General features: G+C 33.4%; 3 protein-coding genes across 3 annotated transcripts; 1 reads left to right on the top strand and 2 right to left on the bottom strand.

Annotated features, from left to right (window-relative positions):
* Positions 1-2488: 2488 nt before the first annotated feature.
* Positions 2489-5445, top strand: LOC132757399 (piercer of microtubule wall 1 protein-like). The gene is made up of 4 exons (XM_060748671.1): positions 2489-2622; positions 4020-4092; positions 4727-4860; positions 5172-5445. The coding sequence occupies exons 1-4, from the start codon at positions 2590-2592 to the stop codon at positions 5238-5240; spliced, it is 309 nt and encodes a 102-aa protein (XP_060604654.1). The 5' UTR covers positions 2489-2589; the 3' UTR covers positions 5241-5445.
* A 5505-nt stretch (positions 5446-10950) lies between these two features.
* Positions 10951-15356, bottom strand: LOC132757397 (uncharacterized; the record flags this gene model as incomplete). The annotated part of the gene is made up of 4 exons (XM_060748669.1): positions 10951-11267; positions 12499-12631; positions 12866-13165; positions 15297-15356. Coding segments are annotated over 4 exons (675 nt in total), but the record flags the coding sequence as incomplete, so codon positions are not given.
* LOC132757398 (uncharacterized) lies at positions 13165-16166 on the bottom strand. Its single transcript, XM_060748670.1, has 2 exons — positions 15921-16166; positions 13165-15555 (listed from the first exon to the last, which is right to left on the bottom strand). Exons 1-2 carry the CDS (start codon positions 16140-16142, stop codon positions 15379-15381), a joined length of 399 nt encoding a protein of 132 aa, XP_060604653.1. The 5' UTR covers positions 16143-16166; the 3' UTR covers positions 13165-15378.
* Positions 16167-17396: the final 1230 nt, after the last annotated feature.

Here is a 17396-nt window from a genome sequence, read left to right as displayed (position 1 = left end):
GAACCTGACTTTTCGAACATATTCAAAAACTTCTGTTTTTACAAAACCCTCTTATTCAGTAATATTGGAAAGTTTATATTTCTTTACTTTTACAAGAAGTATTTGGCATATTTAAACAGTTGTATTTGCTTAAAAAAATTATTACTATAAGTCATGTGGAAGCTTTTTTTTACTTTTGTCTTAACAGAAATTGATATGTAGCTTTATATCCAGAACTTTGTCAGAAAAAAAACTTGTTAGTGTCGACGGCTTACAAGTACTCCCTCTAGCCTCCTTAAACTTTGTGTTGTGTTGTTTATTATTTCAAAGGTGTACAAGTAGAGATTTTGATGCTAAAGCATCAAGTCGCCGGATAGAAAAATGATTGTATTATCATAAATATAAGAAAATATAAGTTTAATGGTTCAAGTATAAAAATAAGAGGAACAATGAGTTGAGTAATGTTTGCCACTGAGGCTTGTAAGGCAAGTGCTATGCTGGTAATTCTTCTTGTAATTTTACTTTATACATATACTGTTGTACCATACATTGAAATCCGTATAGGTTACTAGTTCAGATTCAGATAATTACCGACAAATAATTACCGATCATCGAATATTTGCAAAGTGACGATGAAATATTATATGTTTAATTATTAGTTACATGAAACAATACAATTTTATTGTAAAAGTGTTGTACATCATTATTATGTGCTATAGAAAAAATATATAATTTAGTTGAATCCAATCGTTACATACGATATATAAAATTAACGTTTAATTGCCTTTCAGTGCGATAAACTATCAACACAAAGATAGTTTATTATTTTTTTCTATGTATCTAATACGATTCCGGACCCCTGACGTCATACCGTTTTGGAAACCTGCGTGACGGAAACCGACGGAATATACCGAAATCAACGATTACCATTATATATTTCAATAATGTGCCTCTTAAGCATAACATTATTTTGGGATGTTCAACCTAAACTAAACAATTGAACTTTCTTGTCGAATGTTTGACAGAAAGGGCCAAGTTAAACCCTTTACCAAGAAGAAAGGAAAAGGTTTTAATGTAAACAGGTTTCTCTAATGATATAAAGTATGAACCTGATTAATGAAAAATAACTTATGTAATTATCTGTACAAAATTACAATGATTTACATCTTATCAGTTACCACCATTAACAAGTTACCTGTCTTATCAGCAATCTGTAACTATTAATAGATTTTATAACGATATACAACATATATAAACATGTAGTCACGTGATTCTTACGAAAGACCAGGGAGCATTTGTTTATAATTAGATAAAATAATGTAATATAAAAGGTCTCATAAAAAATAAACAACCAGATAATTCTAAAGTGTCATTTCAAATATCATTCATGATTTATATATTATAAAATATTAATGCTTGACACACAGAAAAAAGTAAAATTATCTCTAATATTCAATGACTGGTCCTTGGGGATACGTTATTGATTCATTTTATGAAAATTGTAATGTTGCTTTTTAAGACGTCAATATGTGCATATTTCATTCCACTGAGCAAAGTTATCATATGTTTGATTTTTTGTGATTACTGAAAAATAATTGTTGTCTTTAACTGTTCAATGTTTGATATGCTTTTATTTTCAGATTTTAAGGGCTTCTCCTACCATAGGTATAATATTAAACTATTACAAATATAGTCGCCGGTTTCTACCGGCGACTAATTATTAAAGAATGTAAATGATTTATGCTCGTTTGAGAGTAACGAATTAGAGCATAAGCGAATTTCTTTCTTTGTTGACTTTACAATGGTCATTCGGGATCATTGATGCCAACACTATAAAGTGTTGAGAATTGAGTACCGCTCAAGCCGGTGCTAGGGGACGTGAGGGATGTTGCACTTATTCATTATCCCTCATGTACAGACTCAATCAAACCGAGTCTGCAATTCTTATGTTATTTTGTTGTGGTTAATGCTTCCGAGGGATCACTTTGTTTCCAGAATTTTGTACTTCACAACAGCAGGTGTCAAGTGCCGTGTGGCAGCCGTAAAAAGTTGCCCCGTACTTCACTTCAGTGTTGTTATATTGTCTGGTCCTTCGGGATCATTGATGCCAACACTATAAAGTGTTGAGAATTGAGTATCGCTCAAGTCTGTGCTAGGGGGCGTGAGGGATGTTGCACTTATTCATTATCCCTCATGTACAGACTCAATCAAACCGAGTCTGCAATTCTTATGTTATTTTGTTGTGGTTAATGCTTCCGAGGGATCACTTTGTTTCCAGCATTTTTTTACAATTTTTTACTTATAATAAATAAATTTTCATTTTTTTAATGAAAATTAGCATGAATCTGAAGGCATGCTGCTTTAAAGAAAACAAGGTTCCGAAATTGTTTTTATTAATTATGGAGCTTTGTAATTTCTTATAAAATTATGGTGTTGTACGTGAACCAGTTCCGCATACGTGATGGACGCCGACTATTACTACACCGGATACAATTACTGCGCATGTCCCGTTGTCAGTGGCAACATAAACAACTGTTTTTAATTCTGAACTATTTTAGCAAGTTAACAAATTTAATAGGTAGCTTATTTGGAGAGCAGTGAAAAGTAATAATGTCAATGGAAGATTCACAGCAGTGCGAACAGGTAATGATTTTCAATATGATAATATTCGGATCTTGCACGGCTGATAATTAAAGCCGTGAATTTAGATCTAGAATGTCTGAAGCATTTTTAAAAGCTGTCTGCAGCAAGATTCTAACACTAGCCTAACTTATTGTACTTCGCGATGAGATATTGTGATATTTTGTGTACATTATGGTCTCCACCCAGAACAAAAAATCTCTGAATCTAGCTTTAATGTGGCACATCAATATATTTTGACTAATCTTACGTACCATAACCCAAACACTAACGCTAGAAGGGTCGTAGGACGAGGCGGACCGTGAGACAGGCCATACCTTACCAGGGCGGACCGTATATTTGGGCAGGGCGGACCATATTTTGGGACAGGGCGGACCATGACTTGAGACGAGGTGGACCGTGATAAATTTAAAATTTAATTAATAGATCTACTGTAATTCCATTTTTTTTTCAATACATGTCATCCATACTGTAAACAAAAAATGTTGTATATTTTTAAGCATTTTCATATTGTACAAATTCATTTTTAAAAATTAACTATAATTTAGAAAAAAAAGAAAAGAAAAAAAAAGGACAATATTTAAATATTTTTATTACATTAAATCACCGTCTGCCTGGTCTCGAGTCATATGTTTCACGGTCCACCCTGTCCCAAAATATGGTTTGCCCCATCCAAACATATGGTCAACCCTGGACCTGTCCGTTATTCTCTAAGAAGTAATCTGAGTGATTTGTAAAGAAATATTAATTGATATTGAAGAAATATTCAAATAAATTGGGTAAATATATTTTGTTAAAAGAACAGATGTGGACAGATGGGTACTGACTACCAAAACAGAAAAATTGCTCATGTTCCATTTTAGCATATTCATTTACAGTAGATCTAGTTATAAATAGTGAAATAGTGACTGAATAGTAACTCAATGGCCAAATGACCTTAAAACTAAGGGATATTTATAATTCATATAATTATGCAGGAATTGAGATTCTTCTCCCTTAGGTTTATCTTTACCTTTCACATTAAGCTGCAGTTACACCCCCTCTCAATTTATTGAAAGTATATCGAGGGTTTATTGCATAACTGTTGCAAGACATTAATTTCATATAAGTTATTGCAGTCAACCCTCAATATGTTCTCCACAAAGGGTGTACAATTATTTATAATGAGATTATATCTTAACAAACTTTCTGTATCTTTTTCTGTATAATTAATGCTAATTATATATAATGGATACAATGAATACATGTAGTTCTTCCTGGATTTCCTTTCCACTTAACAAAAATATCCTTGGTAAACACCTTATTATTGTACTATAGATTTCATCATGGTTGCTTACATTTACGAAATGCAATGTAAGATATTGAATTGATTTCACAGCTTAAAAATTATGTATTTTCAGATGGCTGCAGCAAATGAGAAAACATCAGATTATTACAGAACAAAAAATATACCAAACAGATTTGATAATCCAAGTATGTATCCAATATTTAAGAAAACATGTATTATATCACACCGCAAATATTTTTTTTAAGGACATAATTATACTTCTATGTTATGATTCACAAGACACATGACCCAAAATGTCACAGGCTATTATTTAAGCTTGCAATATTAGCTGGTTGGCTCATGTTGCTTTTCAATAGTTATTTAAGAAACTGTTTGGGGTTTGAGCATTTTAGGATTGCCACCAGTCTATAATCTTTTCATAAATTAAATATATATATATCTAAAATATCATGTTTCAGTAGAAATAATTGCAAAACATACACACATTGGTAAAATTGTTCTGACCATAAACTAAATGTTAATGAAGTTCTATACTTTTAAATGATACAAGTAATTTTGACTTATTTCAGAAATATCTATATTTTTTATAATTTAACATTTTGCAAATAGTATGTCAAATGTAAGGCATTTGTGAAAACATTACATTGGTGTGCTGACTGTTAAATATTTATGTATATACTTTTTTTTTATCTTAGATGCAAAACAAATATCCTCTTGTAACTGAATTTTAGTTAGTTATATTAATAGTTCTAAGAGATGAATGTCAATGTAAAAAAATCATGTTTAATTTGTGAACATATATTTTATTCTTAATTTCAGCATGGTTTAAGGGATATGGAGGTAAACCAGAACACCCTATGTACAAGACAACATCAAATACTATTGGTCAAAAAAACCCATCTGTCCACACAATGCCAACACAGTTCTATTGTCGATCACAGAAATTTACTGAAGTAAGTAAAATGACCATTTATGATATATGCCTCTATATTACCAAATTCTTTACTTAAAAACTAGAATTGAAATAAATCACTTTAAACTTTTTTCTCATATTAGAGCAATTTTTTTCCTTTTTTTAATATTAAATTAAATTTCAAACTAAAAAGTGGTAAGTACCAGAAGAAAAAAAATGGATTTTTCTTTATGGTGTTTTAACCATTTGGCACATCCAAAAGGTGAGCACTGAAATTACAGACAAGTTATAGCTTCAATTTCTTTTTTTATAACACATATTTCTTATTCAAAATTTCTCTTTATTTTTCAGCATTTAGGCACATGTGGAATGTACAAGAATAATTCGTTCAATACAGCACTTGACAAAAGTAAAGTTTAACAGCAAAACAGACATTTAAACATAGAAAAAAAATCATGTACATAATTTTATCTTTCTATCATTGTGTGATATAAACATTTGTGACATCTTGTAACCTTAAATTTTTTATCAGTTTCATGCTGATGATATGTTTAAAGCTTAACTTTATTTATAAAGGCAAGTAACAATATTTTAGATAAAAAAAAATACTTTTAATTTTATAACATGATTTTTTCATTTATTTGATGTTTATTAAAATTGATGAAGATTTCAAAAAACAAGTAGATTAGTACACATGTACTGAAAATAAAACCTGTGTCACAGGCATTGTTAAGGACAAAGCACATACTTGTTGTGATCTTACATCTAAAATACCAGTTTTAACAAATAATACAAATTTTATGCAATCATGCATCTGTATTTTCTAAAAACAACCCTGGTGGTAGAATTGTTCATAGATATGATACAATATATTAATCCTGCAAGTGTTGAGTTTATTGTTATTCAAACTTTCAGGTAAATGATTTACAATAGATTATGCTGTAAAAATGTATACAAGCATGATGATAGTGACATGAAGAAATTTAAAACCAGTTTGTTATTTAGAATAAATGTTGTTAATTATTATGTGTGCATGGAAAAAACCTGTTTTATATTAAATAGAAGTGTCTTGAAGGGATTATTCTAACTTATTTGTTGTTGGGATTTATTTTATTTTACTGAACCTTTCCCTGTCACTTCACTATTTTTTCATACTAAAAAATTATATTATTTCTTATATACTTTCTTGTGGGATAAAAATAAGTATGTTAAATAAAACAGTTAATTGTTAAGAAATATGTTGTTCCTTTTCTCTGTTTTGAATATAACTGGATTTTTTTTTTAAGAAAAAAAAAAGGGTTATACTATTATTACTGATAATTATTTATATAATAGAGGTATCTTGCTTATCCAGGCCTTGTATTAAGTGTTGCACTTTTGGTTGTTCTTTGGTATGTACCACCCCACATATCCAATTATACATGTACTTTGAGTAATTGCTTAAGAAACTTTAAATTGGACAGAGAACAGATTTCTCTAATGATCTAATTCTGTTTTATTTTACTTACAATTTTTTTTTCATATTTTTTTTTTGTAATGCCCTTTTTTATAAAATTTTATATATCGCACTGAAAACATTTCCGTGAAATTCATCAAACTTTTTTCAGCAGGAGTGCATAACCTTCATAATAATGCACAATATTCTGGAAAAGAAAACAAACTAGAACTATCACTAAATGTGATTAATAACAACCCCTCCCCCCCCAGACTGCTTCGGAAATGAGGATAACAGAATACCTTGTAAAAGAATTGAAATTGAAATAGAGTTATGGTTGTGGGCAATTAAAGATAGTTGTGGTTCTTGTATGTTGCATTTCCTTTCAATGTGGTTGACCATTGATGAAGTTTTATTGAATTACTCTGTAATAAGTCCAGAAAGACAAGGACAAAGGGCAATAACTCTATAAATACTGAAGATGGAGTTATGGTTATTGTACACTGCACTTCCTCTCATTGCGCTTCACCATTGTATGAAGTTGTATTAAATTCCAACTACTAGTTTTCAAGTTATGCACTGGAAAAAAAAGTAACAAAGGGAAATAACTGTAATTAGTCCAAATAGTTATGGTTCTACTGCACTTTATCTCACTGCCCCTGACCATTGTATAAAGTTTCATTGAATTCCAAACATTAATTTTCAAGTTATGAACTGGACAATTAAAGTAACAAAGGGCAAAAAGTTTTAAATGAGTCAAGAAAGAGTTATGGTTTCTATGCACTGGGCTATACACTTCCTCTCAATATACTTGACCATTGTATGAAATAGTATTGAATTCCAACTAGTAGTTTTCAAGTTATGCTCTGGACAAGAAAAAAGCAATGGAAAAGTAACAAAGGGCAACACTGTATAATTACTCTGGACTGAGTTAATAGTTCTTGTGCATTGCACTTCCTCTTATTGTGCTTGACCATTGCATGAAGTTGTTTTGAATTTCAACCAAGTTATGCTCCGGACAAAGAAAAGTATCAAAGGGCAATAACTCTGTAATTTGTCAAAATGGGAGTTATGGTTCATATGTACTGCACTTTCTCTTAATGTGCTTGACAACTGTATGAAGTTGTATTGAATTCCAACCAGCAGTTTTCAAGTTATTCTCCAGACATGGAAAAGTAACAAAGGGCAATAACTCTGTAATTAGTCAAGATGGAGTTATGGTTCTTGTGCACTGCACTTTCTCTCAATGTGCTTGACCATTGTATGGAGTTGTATTGAATTCCAACTGTTAGTCTTCAAGTTATGCTCAGGGAAAAAAAAGCAATGGAAAAGTAACAAAGGGCAATAACTCTGTAATTAGTAAAGATGGAGTTGGTTCTTGTGCACTGCACTTTCCCTTATTGTGCTTGACCATTGAATGAAGTTGTTTTGAATTCAAACCAGTAGTTTTCAAGTTATGGTCCGGACAAAAGAAAGCAATGGAAAAGTAACAAAGGGCAAAAACTCTGTAATTACTTTAAATAGAGTTATGGTTTTTGTGCACTGCACTTCCCCTTATTGTGCTTGACAACTGTATGAAGTTGTTTTGAATTCCAACCACTAGTTTTTAAGTTATGCTCTGGACAAGAAAAAGTAACAAAAGGCAATAACTCTGTTATTAGTCAAGATGGAGTTATGGTTCTTGTGCACTGCACTTCCTAATAATATGCTTGACCATTATATGAAGTTATATTGAATTCCAACCATAAGTCTTCAAGTTAAGGAAAATGCAACGGATGGACGGACAGACCACCGGGTGACTCCTATATACCCCCCAAAACTTCATTTTGGGGGCTATAAAAAGCAACAAAAAAAACCCCAAAACCAGAAATGTGTCCATAGGACACAGTTGCCCCCACACTGCCACTGTTTTGTCAATCTACTAACTCTAGGTCAAATATTTTTTTACCTACATGCAACACAAGTTGAAAATCTTTTACTAAGTCCAGGGCAAAATCTCTACAAATTCAGAATATGAGCCTCAAGGTGCACAACTACACATGCAGACCAAAGTTCTTGTAAACTATCAGGACTACAAGTCAAATACTTTTTGAGCTATACTGCATGCATGAACAAGTTGAAAATAGCAAATTTATACTAAGTAAAGGGCAATTACTACTCACAAAACTGAGACAAACCAAACACAAGAGCTGTCACGCAAAAGTTACAAATGCCCCCGAAAAGGTTTCTTAAGCATTGTGGAAAGTTATGAAAAGAAAAGAGAATGAAAGTAACTTATTGCTTAATATTGTTCTTGTGAAATGAAGTGCTATTAATAGCAAACTTACCACCTTGGGACATGGGTCTTCAGGCTTTTCCCCAGGAATTTTTTAAGGCACAGGGGCAAGGTTAAATGTTAATGGGGGGTGGGTGTGGGATGGGGTATAACCCCATTCCACTTTTGCAAATATTTGTAGGGATGGCAACGAGTAACCGGTTAACCGAGTACTCGGTCGAACGTCCGAATATCGGTTATCAAAATTGATATTCGATTACTCGGAAAAAATATTAAATTTCTACTTTTTTGCGATTTAAAAAGATTAGTTCAGAAATTCGTATATGTATAAATACTTGTAAAATGCAATCAAAACATCCTTGCAGAGGTGTGGAAATGATATTGTAAATTTAACTAGGCGATCAGCAGTTTGACACGCGTATGGGATTGAACACAGTCCTGTGTCGTTTATGCATTCGGCCGTCTTATGATATTTAATCACCTTTAAATATTAGACAATTTGTAGTCGAAACTTATTAATTATAAAAAACGTAAATAGATACGGACTATTATGTTGTAGCTTTGTATTTTGCTACGAGCAGCGGTGGAAAAATTGATATCTCGCGAGACCGAAGGTCGAGCGAAATATAAATTTTCCAACATTGCGAGTAGAAAAATGCATAGGCTCTAAAAGCTACTACAACATAATTTTCCTTTTATTATATACCTTTTCGTCTGAATTATAAATGATTTTCATTATACTACACTTCTATAAAAAATTTCAGAAAATGAAGTGTAGCTGTCAAGAAATAAATTTATGACCGACAGATGAATACGTAATTTTTGCAAAACCGGCCACGCCTTTTATAATTTTGGTTTCTGTTTTCAAATGTTACAGCTAAGATTGGAACCAACGTCAAAAATAGTCTGGCAGGTACCGTATTTGTCACTAACATAATATAAAATTTTCTATCCGTTGAGCATATTTGCGCTTCAAGTTCATCCTGTATTTTAGGGAGAAAAAAATTGTAGGTATATAATTAATGCTGTCATTGACATTTCTTATGTTTTTATTTATATATGTTTTTCTTGCAGTTCTATTTATAGTTACAAATTCTATGAATTAAAATAGAAAACGAAAGTAGCATGCAGGGGGTGTTGATATTGTGTGATAAAACTTTAAAGATCATTTGAAAATCATCCCAGTAACCGAGTACTCGATCGAAACAATGACCGAGTACTCGAGTATTGATTTTGGTATTCGTTGCCATCCCTAAATATTTGCAATTTTCCATGTTCGCTACATCAAAATCTACTGTATTTAAGAGTCTTCATAAACAAAACTAGAACTATCACTAAATGTGATTAATACCCCCGCAAGACTGCTTCAGAAATGAGGAAGTTACTAGTAACAGATTACCTTTCAAAAGAACTGAAATAGAGTTATGGTTGTGGACAATTAAAGATAGTTTTAATGTGGTTGACCATTGATGAAGTTTTATTGAATTATTTTGTAAAAAGTCCAAAAAGAGTTACGCTTCTTGAGCACTGCATTTCCTCTCATTGCACTTGACCATTGAATGAAGTTTCATTGAATTCTAAACATAAGTTTTTAAGTTATTCACCTGACAAGGAAACGTATCAAAGGGCAATAACTGTTATTTGTCCAATGGTGTTATTGTTCTTGTGCGTTGCACTTCCTCTTAATGTGCTTGATGATTGTATGAAGTTGTATTGAATTCCAACTAGTAGTTTTCAAGTTATGCTCCGGACAAGTAAAAGTAACAAAGGGCAATAACTCTGTAAGTAGTCAAGATTGTGTTATTGTCCTTGTGCACTGCACTTCCTCTCAATGTGCTTGACCATTGTATGAAGTTATATTGAATTCCAACCATTAGTCTTCAAGTTATGATCTGGACAAAAGAAAGCAATGGAAAAGTAACAAAGGGCAATAACTCTGTAATCCTTTAGATAGAGTTATGGTTCTTGTGCACTTTACTTCCCCTGATTGTGCTTGATCATTGTATGAAGTTGTTTTGATTTCCAACCAGTAGTTTTCAAGTTATGCTCCGGACAAGGAAAAGTAACAAAGGGCAATAACTCTGTAATAAGTCAAGATGGAGTTATGGTTCTTGTACACTGCACTTCCTCTCAATGTGCTTGACCATTGTATGAAGTTATATTGAATTCCAACTATTAGTCTTCAAGTTATGCTCCGGACAAGGAAAATGCAACGAATGGCTGGACCTACCGACCGACTACCTTAAGTGACTCCTATATGTAACCCCCCCAAACTTCATTTCGGGGGTTATAAAAAGCTAACAAATAAATGTAACTTTTTTAACAATTTATTACACTATTATCATAAAACTAAGAAAACAACACAATGAAAAAAAAATATATATAATATAAACATAACTATTTACAATGAAAAAAAAAAAAAAACAACACAAAAAGGCATTTATAAACACTATATACATTAACTGTTTATCTGCATAGTCCACTCTTCACAGTTTAACACAAACAATTTTTTTACACTTTCATTTTCACATTGTCACTTATCCTGAATTTACACTTTACAGTTCAATCCTTCTAGGTTTTTCCTTGTACCATGTGTCCACCATCTCACTGAAATCCACTGCCTCTAGGGGAGGGCCCTCCATGCTCAACATCATCAATGCATTGAGGACAGTGGATTTCAGTGAGGCACGTTTCTCCAACTTAATTCTCTTCATAGAGCTGAAGCCCCTCTCACAGTCTGAAATAGAACATACTTTCAGGTTATGAATTTTTTCAACATAGTTTCTACATGTAAATTATTAAGATTCAAATGTAGAGAGAAATATAAAAAATTGTTATTATTTTAAAAGAACTTTTTAAGATTGTTTCTAAATTAATTAAAGGCCCATAAAGATTAACAAGAGCGATCAGTGATCACATGTGTCGCCTCATAATGGCCAATTTCATGTTGGGACAAGTTTTGTGACAGACAGACGGACAGTGCACAAATAGACTTGGTACTGATCATTCCTGTAAAGTTTGGATGAAATTGCACCAGTAGTTTATGAGGAGTAGTGGGGACAAGCTTTTGTGTATCTGGCAACACACAGAAAAAAACACCTTTTTATCAAAGGGCCATAACTCGGCCAAAAATCATTCAACCGGAAAACCCGTGCAATATGCGCAAGGACTTTAGCTACATATCAATCCTGTAAAGTTTCATTGAAATTGCATTAGTGGTATAAGAGAAGTAGTCCGGACAAACTTTAAAAATAAAAATTATTAAAGGGCAATAACTGTGACAAAAATCATTGAACCGGAAAATTCTGACAATATGCACAACTAGACTTGGTACTGATCATTCCTGTAAAGTTTGGATGAAATTGCACCAGTAGTTCATGAGGAGTAGTCCGGACAAGCTTTTGTGTATCTGGCAACACACAGAAAAAAACACCTTTTTTATCAAAGGGCCATAACTCGGCCAAAAATCATTCAACCGGAAAACCCGTGCAATATGCACAAGGACTTGAGCTACAGATCAATCCAGTAAAGTTTCATTGAAATTGCATTAGTGGTATAAGAGAAGTAGTCCGGACAAACTTTAAAAATAAAAATTATTAAAGGGCCATAACTCTGACAAAAATCATTAAACCGGAAAATGCTGACAATATGCACAACTAGACTTGGTACTGATCATTCCTGTAAAGTTTGGATGAAATTGCACCAGTAGTTTATGAGGAGTAGTCTGGACAAGTTTTGTGACGGACAGACGGACAGACAGACGGACAGACAGAAGACGGAGAAGTGATCCCTCTATGTTGCCACTACTCCGTTGAGGCGACACAAAAATGATATCATGTGCACATTATAATTTCTTTTACAGTTTCACCTAGTTTTTAGAACCATCTTTTGCTCTTCAGATTTATGGTCAGTTGTAAAGAGTTCAATTTTTATTTGTACAGGCAAATGTGACTTTAACTATATCTTACCAGCAGTTGAAGGAGGAAGCAGTAGACCTACAGCGGCCAGCTTGTACAAGTGTTGGTGGCTTGTATGTAGGTTGGTGATCCACTCCATGGCCTTGTCTGCATTCTGGTCTGTGCCATGTAGTGCACCACATACCTGCTACCAGTTAAACACAGTGGACTCTACTGGAAGGTTGAAGTGCTCAGCTAGTTTCTGAAATAACATGAGATTGCTCATCAGTTAAATATTTTAAATTTATTAAAGATTGTTTATGAATAAAATTGAATACAGATACTGTTGTTTTGTAAATACTAATCAATTAAGTTCAGTCAAATAGATATCCTTGCTAAAATATAATCAAGTTTACATATTCAGCTACATGTATATTACCTTGATTTCATTCTCTCCATGGTTACCCAGATCACCATTTGGGAACTTTGTTGTGTCAAATACATCAAAGAGCTGAAGTACTGACAGATCAGGAAATCTTTCTTCTAGATTGGTGATCAACCGGTGAATGAAAGGAGTATACACCTGTTCTTTGTACCTGATAACCTGATCTGGTGTTGGCACAGTGATGCTGAAACCCTTTAGAGCAGCAACTCCATCTGGGGCTGCCTCAAAGTGTACTCCTGGTGTCATCATGAGGCCCTGAAGTACTGAAAGAACAAACTTGGAAGACACCCATAAGAAAATATTTCATGATGTTAAGTTTTTACTACAGACATATAATGAAAAACAATGATCTGCCCCCTCCCCCACCGCCGGCAGGGCCAATTTTAACCCAATGGCTTTTATTTGAACAAACTTGGTAGACACCCATAAGAAGATGTTTCATGCTAAACATCTAAGCTGAAGCTCATTGGGTTTTTTAAAAGAAGATTTTTATGTTTTTACCATACACATATAGTTAAAACAATGACACCCCTGGGGCGGGGCCAGTTTTTAGCCCAGGGCTTTTATTTGAACAAACTTTGTAGACACTTTCTAGAACATGTTTCATGCTTAATATCTAAACTCTAGCTATTTGGGTTTTTTCAAAGAAGATATTTAAGTTTTTGCTATACACATATATGGAAAATCAATGACCCCCGGGGCAGAGCCAATTTTCACCCCAGGGCTTTTATCTGAACAAACTTTGTAGATACTCACTAGAAGATGTTTCATGCTTAATACCTTTACTCTAGCTATTAAGGTTTTTTCAAAGAGATTTTTTAAGTTTTTGCTTAGATATACGCATATATAAGGAAAATCAATGACACCCGGGGCCGGGCCAATTTTGACCCCAGGGCTTTTATTTGAACAAACTTGGTAGACACCCATTAGAACATGTTTCATGCTAAATATCTTAGCTCTAGCTCTTTGAGTTCTTTAAAAGAAGATTTTTAAGTTTTTACTATATGCATATAGGGAAAATCAATGACCCCCTGGGGCGGGGCCAATTTTGACCCCAGGGCTTTTATTTGAACAAACTTGGTAGACACCCATTAGAACATGTTTCATGCTAAATATCTTAGCTCTAGCTCTTTGAGTTCTTTAAAAGAAGATTTTTAAGTTTTTACTATATATATATGCATATAGGGAAAATCAATGACCCCCTGGGGCGGGGCCAATTTTGACCCCAGGGCTTTTATTTGAACAAACTTGGTAGACACCCATTAGAACATGTTTCATGCTAAATATCTTAGCTCTAGCTCTTTGAGTTCTTTAAAAGAAGATTTTTAAGTTTTTACTATATGCATATAGGCAAAATCAATGACCCCCTGGGGCGGGGCCAATTTTGACTCCAGGGCTTTTATTTGAACAAACTTGGTAGACACTTTCTAGAACATGTTTCATGCTTAATATCTTAACTCTAGCTATTTGGGTTTTTTCAAAGAAGATATTTAAGTTTTTGCTATACACATATATGGAAAATCAATGACCCCCAGGGCAGAGCCAATTTTCACCCCAGGGCTTTTATTTGAACAAACTTTGTAGACACTCACTAGAAGATGTTTCATGCTTAATACCTTTACTCTAGCTATTTAGGTTTTTTCAAAGAGATTTTTTAAGTTTTTGCTTAGATATACACATATATAAGGAAAATCAATGACACCCGGGGCGGGGCCAATTTTGACCCAAGGGCTTTTATTTGAACAAACTTGGTAGACACCCATTAGAACATGTATCATGCTAAATATCTTTGCTCTAGCCTTTTGAGTTCTTTAAAAGAAGATTTTTAAGTTTTTACTATATGCATATAGGGAAAATCAATGACCCCCTGGGGCGGGGCCAATTTTGACCCCAGGGCTTTTATTTGAACAAACTTGGTAGACACCCATTAGAACATGTTTCATGCTAAATATCTTAGCTCTAGCTCTTTGAGTTCTTTAAAAGAAGATTTTTAAGTTTTTACTATATGCATATAGGGAAAATCAATGACCCCCTGGGGCGGGGCCAATTTTGACTCCAGGGCTTTTTTTTTAACAAACTTGGTAGACACTCACTAGAAGATGTTTCATGCCAAATATCTAAGCTCTAGCTCTTTAGGTTTTTTAAAAGAAGATATTTAAAGTTTTTTCTTTCGGTTGCTATGGCAACCAGAGTTCTGCATGGAATTAAATTCTTTGAACAAGTTTTAAAGGTGACCACCAAAGGAACATTCCTGTGAAGTTTGGATTAAATTGGCTTAGTGGTTTATGAGGAGATGTCATTTATAGTAAAAGTTTACGGACGGCCGGACGCCGGACGAAAAGCGATCACAAAAGCTCACCCTGTCACTTTGTGACAGGTGAGCTAAAAAGGACTCAGTCCACTATTAAGCTTAAAAAGAAGAAAAAATTTCCTGCATAGCCTTGGAAAGGTCAGACAGATGAGGCAGAACGTCACACATCATGTGTAGTCACGACAAACTGATAGTTCTATGTAAACCTGGAGAGGCCTGCTGCCCTGGAATCATTGTGTTCCTCTGTCTCACGCTTTAAACTGGTGTACACAGAAGGGAGACATCTCCTCAGAGTGGTAGTGGCTTTATCATGCGACAGCCATCTCACATCCTTGGCCTCAACTAATTTGATGCCTGGCTCATGCATCAACTCCTGAAAATAAACAAGCAAAATATGATGACAAGACAATTTAGTCTGACTCACAAGACTATTTAGTCTGACAAGTATTTCTTTCCACTGTAAGCTGCTTGGACATTAATTATGATATTATTCAGTTGAAAGCAATATGAAAAAGATTAAAATTTCAGACTGTACCGTTTTAACATATCATGTCATCTTGAATAGAGCTTTGAGCATATTCATATCAAATTTTAGTCAACTTTCTGGACTGATAAAGAAAAAAAAACATGGTCATGAATCAGACTAGAACCAACATTAAAGAGACTAAGCATGATCATGATTTCCCTGAAAATACTTTTTACATATATCTTTTTTTGTCTTTCATATTATACACTTACTTGTATGTCACCCAGTCTTTGCGTTCTAACAGCACTTTTAGCATAGAAGCGATACAGGTCCCCAAGGATGTCTTTTTGCAGGTAGAAGAGTCCCTTTGATGCTTGTCCTGCTGCCAGAGTGAGGCGATGAGCAACACAATGGTTGATGATCAGGTGAGGGATGAGTTGTCTCAGCTGAGCTGCTACACAATTTCTCACTCCAACCATCACACTTGCCCCCATCACTTCCAAAGGCACACATCTTGATGAGTGGAAGTTCACGGGGGGGAATCACGTGACTTTGTATAGTAATACCCACGAGAAAATGGCGACTGCTGAGCCCCGGTAAGTACCTTATTATGTTAAATTAAGGTGACAAACGTTTCTTAAATCAAAACAAAACCTAGGGTATCATATGCGCGTTAATTTTCTTCAAATGACAATACAAAGCGCATTATTCTACGTTTTGTGGTTTTTGAGAACATTGTTTGAATTGTGTGAAAATTGCACATTCAGCGATAGTAATTCGCACGAAGCGATATAATTTGGTACCAAAATAAATGAAAATAAACTTACTTTCTGCACTTAAGACACAAAATCAATCATTTTATTGACATCTGTTATCGTAGAAGTTCATATAAAATATATTTTTGAAGGTCTGTATCCTACAAATGTTCTTTGCAAATGTATAGTAAGTAAAACGAACAATTTCTGGATAGTAAGTTACACGAAAACAAAATAGTAAGTTTCACGCACAGTTTCCATTAGCATACATATACATTAAAAGAAAGTAAAAGTTCATATGTTAAGAGATAGAAAATACTTATTTCAATTATTCAAGATCAAATATTTCACTTTTTTCAAGTTTTTTTTGTCTACAGGACGAATGCTGAATTGGTTGTTATTATAATATATCAAATGAACTTTTGATGGGATTTGATATTACACGGCTCAGTGTTAATTTTCTGTGGCGATAGTAGTTCTTTGACCTCTGCAGTTTCAGGTGTGTCTTGGTCCTCATTTTACTGTAATGAACAAATATAATTGCTTGTTAATTGGTATGGTGATATTTATTAACTGAATACTGATCGATCTTTTTATATGGCGCTATTTGTCACTATGTTACTTAATTTATGAAAATATATTGAAGAATTCGCAAGAACAAAATAACTTCTTACAAAAAAACAACAACAAAAAACAACAACAACAAACAACAATGATACGGTGATACAAGTTATGATTAAAGGCACATTGTTCCTCATAAATCCATTGTTTTAATTCTTTAGAAATGTCAAACATGTGTTTGATAATGTTTAAATAATGGATAAAACGTATGATAGTATTTTCTTACAACTGAAAAAGGTAGCACTGAACATTATATTAAGTGATGTGTCGCTAAGGTAGCAAAATGTAAACAAAGTAGTATTTTGACTTCCATACGAAATACTTATTCACTAAAGGTATACCATTTTCCAACAGAACCAAAGATGTAAAAGA

This window comes from Ruditapes philippinarum, unplaced genomic scaffold, assembly GCF_026571515.1.
Source record: "Ruditapes philippinarum isolate M1 unplaced genomic scaffold, ASM2657151v2 ctg10954_1_1_1_1, whole genome shotgun sequence".
NCBI classification, from domain to species: domain Eukaryota; kingdom Metazoa; phylum Mollusca; class Bivalvia; order Venerida; family Veneridae; genus Ruditapes; species Ruditapes philippinarum.
Note: the sequence above shows the minus strand (reverse complement) of the source record. Positions and strands in the feature narration are given on the sequence as shown.